The 9,277-nt window shown below is 41.2% G+C and overlaps 1 protein-coding gene across 1 annotated transcript in view; it reads right to left on the bottom strand.

The window, feature by feature from the left end:
• Positions 1-5,580: 5,580 nt before the first annotated feature.
• The window catches only part of Sorl1 (sortilin related receptor 1), a 165,111-nt gene continuing 161,414 nt past the window's right edge, over positions 5,581-9,277 (bottom strand). Inside the window, exon 48 of the mRNA XM_077796964.1 lies at positions 5,581-8,097. Coding sequence (XP_077653090.1) covers positions 8,030-8,097 — 68 coding nt within the window. The 3' untranslated portion in view covers positions 5,581-8,029. The remainder of the gene's footprint in view (positions 8,098-9,277) is intronic.

The raw sequence follows: 9,277 nt of genomic DNA, 5'->3' as shown, positions 1-9,277 counted from the left end.
CTCTTAAAGGCTGGTAGTGAGGATTAAGTGAGTTCATATACAAGAAGACCTCAGAAGAGTGTCCAGCATGTTATAAGTACCTATTCGTTATTATTATTATTTATTGTCGCAGTGTTGACCTTGTTTAAAGTGCTTTTGAACCACCTTGGGGGAGCATTCTTTTCAGAGAATAAACCACCTTCATGTGAATAAAATTTCCTCCTTTGAAGGTATGCTAATTCTTGGGAGCAGTCAAGCAGTTCGGGGTCCCAAATAAGGTGTAGTTATGAAACCAAGAGACTGATGCTTTTGTATTGTTATCTACTGCTTGTGAAAAATTCCATTAAACACGCATGCACACGCACGCCCAGACAGTTCGGCACCATCAAGGGCTGAATCAATCCCTGGGTAACTAATAGGTTCTGCCTCTGCTAAGAAGAGATTGAAAAATAAGTCTTAATTATGAAACCTCGTCATCTGATCGATCCTGAAGGTTTTACGGATTGGTGTACAATCAAAGGGCACATTTCATAAAAGGCTGATTTACATTTAAATCCGAGTCTTTTTTCTTCCTCAAAGTTTGCTGATGCCAAGTTTTAAGTATGAAATGTCATTGTTTTCATACAAGGATTCCCAAACATTATCAGTTGTCATTAAGGCATTAAATAGGGTTGCGACATTACAATTATAACATTAGCATTTTAAAAAGCATAACACCATTGTTCTTCTGTAAATGGTTGCAAGCTCACATTACCCTACACGTAATCTTTTCTTAAAATTAATGGGGCTCTAGCATCAAAGCCAGTTGGGGCTGTATGAAAAGAGGGGCAACCATTCTCCTGCTGGGATCCTAGTGGCCTCCTGCTAGCCCTCTTATTGTCCACAGAATGTGTTCTGATACTGAGCCTCACTGTGCACAGGTGAGGAAAATATGCACTGGAAATCCTTCCCCAAGATGCAAAGGATTTTGATAAAATCTATCTTTTATTGCAAAGTCAAAGACTCCTCCGAGTCCCTAATTATGGAACTCTTTACAAAAGCATTTACCAATAAAAATGAAAAAGGCTTCGTTGCTCTCCCATCAGCAGGGAATATTGTGTTCTACGTAAATGACTTCATGAGGAAATCTATTATATAGTCTCCAAACATCATTGTAATCCTTCTAGTGGGAATGTTTTTAAGATGTATTGCCTGTGCCCTTGGAGTCCCTGAATAGTGTCATTGTAACAGACCTCTAGTATTGTACCCACAGGACGAAACAGCATGGCACCTGACAGCAAAGCTTGAGAGTGGGACACCTGACTTCTCTGACTCTGCCACTGTACTACAGGTGAAGGCTTGTAGAAGTTACACAACCTCCTTCTAAATTTTTTTTTAATTTGTTCTTTTTAGATATACATGACACAAGAGTGTATTTCAACATATTATACATACATGGAGTACAACTTCTTCTAATTAGGATCCTGTACATGATATGGAGTTTCACTTGTGGTGTGTCCATATATGAATATAGCAAAGTTATGTCCAGTGCATTCTAGTGTCTTTCCTTTTCCCATCCTCCCTCCCTTCCCTTCATTCCCCTGTGTCTAACCCAATGAACTTCAACCCCCTCCCCCATCTTGTGTGTTAGCATTCACATATCAGAGAGAAAATTTAGACTTTGTTTTTCTGGGATTGGCTTATTTCACCTAGCATGATAGTCTCTAGATCCATTCATTTACTGGCAAAAGTAATAATCAATTTTAGAGCTAATATTTCATTGTGTATATGTACCACATTTTCTTTATCCATGCATCTGTTGAAGGGCACTTAGGTTGGTTCCATAGTTTAGCTATTGTGAATTGAGCTGCTATAAACATTGGTGTGGCTGTGCCACTGTAGTATGCTGATTTTAAGTCCTTTAGGTATAAACCAAGAAGTGGGATAGCTGGTTCAAATGGTGGTTTCATTCCAAGTTTTCTAAGGAATCTCCATACTGTTTTACTTTACATAGTGGATGCACCAATTTGCAGTCCCATCAGCAATGTATGAGTGTACCTTTTCCCCCACACCCTCGTCAACACTTATTGTTACTTGTATTTTTGAAAATTGCCATTTTGACTAGAGATGGAAACTCAGTAGTTTTAATTTGCATTTCTCTAAATTTCTAGATATGTTCAATATTTCTTCAAGTATTGTTGGCCATATTTATTCTTCTATATCAATCTCTCTTAAAACTGACTTTCCTCTTTTAAAACAAAATCAATACCTAAATCAAATGATCACTTTCAGAATTCAAGTTTTTTTTTAATGGTCTAGCAAATGGGTGCTCAACAGAGGAGAACCAACTGTAATGCTCATCGGATGGGTTGCTTAATGTGCAGGAATATCCCTATGTTAAATGGCCCCAACTAGTTGTGTTTGTTGGAGTTGCTTCAGCTCCAACTTGAAGGTTCTCAGCTTCTCTGCTGCTGTCCTCGGGGCATTTGCCTTTGACCACCTCTCCCTGGTCTTCATTTGCCGTAGGCTGGGGTACCACATAATTATGGCCGACTGATGTAATCAGAATGTGGGAACTACGCTAAGGTGTCTCCTAAGACTCGGAAATGTCCTCCCAGAATTAAACTTCAAAATCAACACAAAATAAGAAGAACAATCGGACATATCCAGTGGCTCTCAAGCCAGGAAGTTTCTATTGTAACCCAATGTGAACACGTGAATATTAGCTATAGGTTTTTCATTGGGAGGGAGGGGTTTGCTCAGTAACTCAACAGAAATGAGTTAGAGTGGCAGACCTAGATGGTATCCAAGCCCTGTCCAGAGAAACCATGTCAAATGGATTCCAAGTATTAGACCCCAATTGGAAAGGCCTTAATAACAACGGACACAGACAGCTGTGACCCAGGGGTTTTAGACACAGAGTCCAAGTAGAGTAGATGGTTCCTGTTGTGGAGTACTAGTCAGTTAGTCACTCATTATTTACTGGGCACTAATTGTTTTGGCTCAGACCCCCCCCCCCACTTCCTTTATTCTTCATCCATGTCACTAGGTCACCTTCTAGTTGTGACTGGCCTCTTAGGTAAATCCTTCTAAAGGGGGAAGATGCACTGGTCATGTGACATTCTAAGTGCCAGAACTATTTCCTTTGGTGAATTCTTAAGGAAATAGTCATGTACACCATGATGCTGCAGGTCACTCAGGAGACTGGTTAAGCTGCATTCAGTCATGAGATGAATGCACTATCATGCATTAGATGACAAGTTATCAAAGCCTGAAAACCTAAGGTAAGGCTGTGACCAGGTCAATTCACCCAGGCGGAAGGTCTCCCTTGGCTGCAACATGTTGGACTGAATGTGTTTGTTCCGACATTGAATGATGGCATGAGGTTAGTGTGACAAAGCAACACAGAACAGGATGTAGGGTCAGAAATACCTGGGACTGAAGGCTGCCTTGGCCATTCACTCTGGATTCCCCTCAGTAAATGACTTCAACCTCTCTCAGCCTCTTTTCCCTCATCCATGAAACTAAATAATACACCAGAATTTTGTTTTGGCTCAATATCTGAACAAAAGCAACATGCCAGAGTTGTCAAAATTAAAAACAAAAACAGAAGAACCTTCCCTCCCAACCCAGTCAGCTCCCATCTTGACTTAGAGGTTGGCTCACCATTCTTTTGCACACGGCCTCGCTGTTTATGGAAACCCCCCTGAGAGTGTTCCTAGGTACCCAGCTCTTCCGCACTGCTGTGCTTTCTTAGATTTGAAAATTGCCCTGTTAGCAAATTGTCTCTTAGATGTAGTTATAGCTCTAAGAGAGCCACCACCCCTACGGAAGAACTCCACTTACTACAGAGCAACCACATGACATCTTCCTACTCCAGCTAATATGAAGACACCGTGTTCTTCAAGGATCCAACATCTGAGACCAGGTGGTTAATACCAAAATGATTCCAGGTCTTAGTGTTCTCTCATCTATGACATACACACCTCTTAAAAGAGACAAACAAATCGATGGTGTTCGGAGACCACGTTAGTCATCTTTATTGCACTCAAAAGAGCAACTCCAGACGCACATAGAGTGGATTTTCAAGTAGGCGTTTTTTGACCCAGTTAAATTTTATTCAGTGAAAAAAGTTGACATTGAGACAAAAATTATCTTAAAATTGTGCAACAATATAGTAAAATCTTCAGCAGAAATCAGTGACTTGGAAACTTACCAAGGCAATTGAAATTATAAATACCTAATTTTGCTTTGGAGAGGAAAGAGTATACAGTGCTTCACTTTAAATAAGAGCAGAATAGGCCTTTATTTTGCTGCAAATACTTTTTGACTTTGCCTAAAGTTTCTAATAATTCTTTACAAGAGTCCTTAAATGAGAAGTGACATGGAATATCTGAGGATCATGTTCCGCTTCAGCATTCATGCTTATTCCATTTGAGCTATTACACATGAAACTAATACCATTCTTGGGTTATTACTTGGCTCTGATGATTAAATTCATAATATGGCTGCTCAAAATTAGTGGGAAGAAACATATGCACAATCTATCCTCCCTCAACCCATGCTCGGTGGTGGTGACTTCTTCCAAAAGCTGACATCCTGACCATGGACCCAAGAGTCTGCACATCTTACTATCTATTCCATATCTCAGTCTTGCATAGAAAGTAGTCTATATAAACTTAATGTATTGGCTTTTATTACACAAAAATTTTACCTGAAAGGCAGCACACACTCCAGTTAAGAAAAATAACATGATAGGAATGTCAAGATACCATCTCAACACAAGTGAAGATTCTGCAGAGTTTTAGAGTCAATTCCTAAAATCACTCTGGGGGGATGGCATTCAGTTTGGTTATATCTCTGGCTCTCTTCTCTATGGGAACCACCCTTATCCCCAGTCTCTGTTTAAGGGAGAGAATTCTAGGGAATCCACCCTGACCAAACCTAAAAGAATGGGGTTTTGGCTCCTAGGAAAGTGCAGGAGACACAATCTTATTAGATGCAGTGACCTCTGGGTGGGAGTCTGAAAGCAGGATTCTCTAGGGAGAAATGGGAGTTCATCTATAAAGGGCTCACCATTGCATTGCTCTCCCCAGCTCTTTCCAAATGCCCAGTGTTTTGGGAAGGGTTACAGTCCCTAAACTGGTGAGTATGTGGCCACACATGATGGTCAGGAGAGATCATGCAGCTATGTGTCTCCTGCCCCAGTCCATTCCACAAATATCCCTAGTGATACTACCAGAGATGAAATCCTAGGAGCCACGCTTCTAAAAGGTTCCAGAGGTTCCAGCCAGCTCCCCGGCAGCACAGCTATCTACCTAGGTCACCAGGGTTCCCAGTAGTTACTCTCTTTCTGGAAACCCATCTGCTTGGACATGGCCTCACTCTGGAACTATGTCATTTCATCCACATGGATCCATGTCTCACAAAGCTCCAGGTGTGTTCAATGCAGAAAAGAGCAAAATCAGTTTCCAGAGAGAACTCATGTACAATTCCCCTTCAGGGATGCGAGCACCTGACTTTCCTGGTATTCTGGGATAGAATAAAATTCTTTCCCTGTGCACTGGGAATTCTAAATGGGCATCTCCCACACAGTACAAAACCCCCTTTTTGCAAGTAACCAGAGGGTCCAGTGGTCACCATGAAGAGTTATCTCCAAAAGGTGAAGTTATCCAGCTTCACTTTCAAAGGCTGTTTCATTTCCTACTGTTACTCCAACCTCTGGAATCTTGCAGATGGCATAGATACATCAAAATCCCCACAAAGCTATGTGGAGGGAAACAGGAATGTGTGCTTCAAAAGTTCATAAAAATATATGATTTAAACTTAGCTGCATCTATCTAGCTTAGTCTTCAGGACCTTAGCTCTTCTGTTTATATAAAATACTCTAGCCCTAAAAGGCTGCTTGTTTTCAAACAGCACAGTGGCGTCTTCCAAGGAGAGGGGTGATGGCCGCCTGTACAGGACTGTGCACTAGGCATGGGGAGGCACTGGTGACCAGAACTGGATGCTTGAAATGTCTGGAGTTGCCAACTGGAGACGTATGCTCTGTAAAAAGGCTTGCCTGTGGAATCACTGAAAACAATATCTCAGAGCCTTTGACATCGGCTTTTTATAAATGCCACCAAAAGTTGGCAGAACAAAATAGTCTTTCTAGTGGTTCAATTAATGACTTGCCTCCCACCATACTGTTCATCTTAATGAGTTTATTAAAGCAGAGGTGGTAGGGCTTGGAGCTTAAAAGCTCCAAAGCAAGACAAGACAAAGCCAAAAAAAAAAAAAAAAATCAGTCTGGAAGAGGAAAAAAAAAATCAAAAAGGGGGAGTGAAGGAAAATAAGTCAGAGGAAGGCCCATCATCACCGCCATTCCATAACAGGAACTACAGGCCTACCCTGACGTCTACGGGTCAAAATGCTCCCCACCTAAGATAGAAATGTTTACAACGAAAACATTTAATTGGCTCTCTGTTTTCCAAACAATCCCTAGACAGAATGAAACGCTATTACTACCCAAGAATGATACTTTTGGTTAAAAAGAAAAAACAAAACACCTGTGAGAAGGTGACACATAGCATTGAAGGGGAGATAGGGCTTCACAAAGCTTGCATATAAAGGACACATATTCATCGGCGTGACTTTGGAATACTCCCAGAGCTTGCTGCTTCTCAGCTGGGAGAAAATTCTGCAGTGAGGTTGTTCATACAGTAAAAGTCACAGTAATGCTAGACATTGGTGCCCACAACACCAAGTCTAAAGACAGGCAGCAGTCCACAACGGATCCACGTAACTTTCAAACGACCATGATTTGAATACAGGGGTGGCATTTTAATGGCAGAAGGATGAAAGCATAGCTTATCTTCTAGAGAGAATAAATGAACAAAGCCCAGTACTGCTGCTACTGTGGACTGGAGGGAGTGGCTAGATCGCCTCCATCGCTGAGAGCATGTTGAGCGCTTTCTCTGTAGAATGGGTGAGGGCACAGGCAATCGAGGTGGATGAAAAGAAAAAAGAGAAAGAAGGCACTGACCCAATTCAAAATAACTGCACACTTCAGTATGTTTTGTTGAGGACAATTCAGTGGCCACCTCAAACCAAATATAAAATTTTACATTTGAGCTTCTTTAGTGGCGAGTAAAAACAAAAATTGAAAATGCAGAAATTACATACTATTTTTTGCCAGTGTTATCTATCATGGCACAGATCTAGAACTCTCTCCCACAACCAGAGTTTATTTTTCACAATGACAACGATCCCAGTGTATTAGAAAGCAGTGCTATTACCTGGTAACTTTTGGAGCTACACTTTGTTCAGAGGCATATTCAGTAAAATGCCAGGGTTAACATCAACACCTGTGGCTTGCAGGGCTTCCCCAGCTGCAGCTCTGCCTAACTTAAATCTAGTAATGACTCAGAGCTCTCTTCTGCCAAAGACCATTACATGACACACAAGTGAATAGAAATGGATTCTTTTGGAATGGCAACGAAATCTTCTGTTCTCTACCCTCCAACACTCTGGACGAGGGGCTTATAGTACGTGGTATCAGATGACCACTAAAGCCTGGCCTTATATAGAGTCCCAATAAATTAACAAATAACATAAAAGAACCTTCCCCCATAAGACACCCAAACACTTACACATAAACTAAATCCAAACAAAATGTAAAATTTGAACACACTCTCAAGGAGAAGGGGTTCCACCCATCACTCTCTCTTGAACTTTTTATTAAATACATTTCTGTGTCTTAGAAAAATAATAAGAACGGCCAATTTATTGAACCAAAATAATCTCACAGACTTAGAAGCATGCCCAGCAAGCACAGCCTTGTAAGACTACATTAATGTCAAATCAAAGCAATTTGGTTACTAAAATCAACCTGGCTTGAAGTTCACAGTTGATCCCTACAAAGTTTATTCATTCCTTTCTTTCCTTTTTTTAAAATTTTTTGTTGTTGTTTTGGGCCCATATAAAAATAACATATTGCAACTCAAAGTGCATCTTTTAAAATAAACCATCAGCTATCTTTATCAAATAAAATATTTACACCATTTGGTTTCTAGAGAGGAAAGCTGTTTCAGGCTATCACCATGGGGACGTCGTCTGAAAATCCAGTAATCATAGGAGCATCTTCATCGTCCTCCCCTAAAGACAAAACAGTCAGGCTTTGTGAGTTCCAGCACACAGGACCTGAGCCCATGAGCCACTGCTCTGCCCACCCCCACCTTATCCACCCCCAGCTAAACCCACAGCATTGCTGGCCACTCACAATCATCAGTCCTAAACTCGGCTCCTCTCTGCTGCTCTTAGGTCATCATCCCTATCAATAGGTGAGCAAGCTTATTTTAGCGGCAGCTTTAACTTATTAGACAAATAAAGCAAGTCAAACCTGAAGGAAGAAGAATCTCATTGCCTACTCTAAAACAAATGGGTAGTTTCAGTTCCCCAATTTGAGTTATTCACACCCAACATTAGCACACCATACTTCAGTCTGCTTTCTCTTTTGAACCCAACCTGTTTTGAGAAAAAGGAGGGGGATTAAGAACTATGAGCCCCACTTCCCAGACTAATGGCTGTCCCTTTGACATTCCTGGTATGAGCCTATGCAACTAAATGCTGATCCACAGTTAGTGGGGACTGCATGGCTCGGTAACAGGGTAAGACTTTTTGTCCCCAACAGCGGCAAGCAAAGAAGCCACTCATTCCTTACTGATTAAGCAAGGAGGGCAGCTGAGAAGTAAGCAGGGCTCATCTCATATGATAAGTGAGAGGAAATACATAAATGTCTTTATAACAAAGAAAAATAATCATAACTGGTTTATAGGAAAAGTAAGTATGCAAACTCACATTTAGCAGCCTGAGTTGAGGTGCTAAATAAAATACCCACTTTCTTATATAAAGTGGTTTACAAGTTCTCCTAGTGTTCAAGAAGAGCAGCATGCAAAGGTTTTAAGAAGGGATGAAATGATCTCCTTCCTTCCCCCACAATACATGTTATCACAACATAAAGTAAGAATGGTTGATGAGGCTGCACTAGCAACTGGAAGGGGAAAGAGTCGAACTAAAGGGCACTAAAGAAGCCGACTGGGGAAGCACTACTTTTGTCTTTACCAGGCTCTCCAGCCCAGGCACCCACACAATTCAAAATCACTGCAAATACCAGTCTGACCTCAGGTCTGGGAAGAACAAGACAAGACAAGTCAGATGGACGTTCTTGAGAATTTTCCCATAAGCAGGGCGTCTAAAGCCCATGGCCTTCCTACACAAGGCACGCTCCTACCAGTTCTTCCCTATTTCAGGTCAAACTACACTAGTAAACAGAACA

Source organism: Urocitellus parryii, chromosome 4 (assembly GCF_045843805.1).
Source record: "Urocitellus parryii isolate mUroPar1 chromosome 4, mUroPar1.hap1, whole genome shotgun sequence".
In the NCBI taxonomy this organism is placed as follows: domain Eukaryota; kingdom Metazoa; phylum Chordata; class Mammalia; order Rodentia; family Sciuridae; genus Urocitellus; species Urocitellus parryii.
Note: the sequence above shows the minus strand (reverse complement) of the source record. Positions and strands in the feature narration are given on the sequence as shown.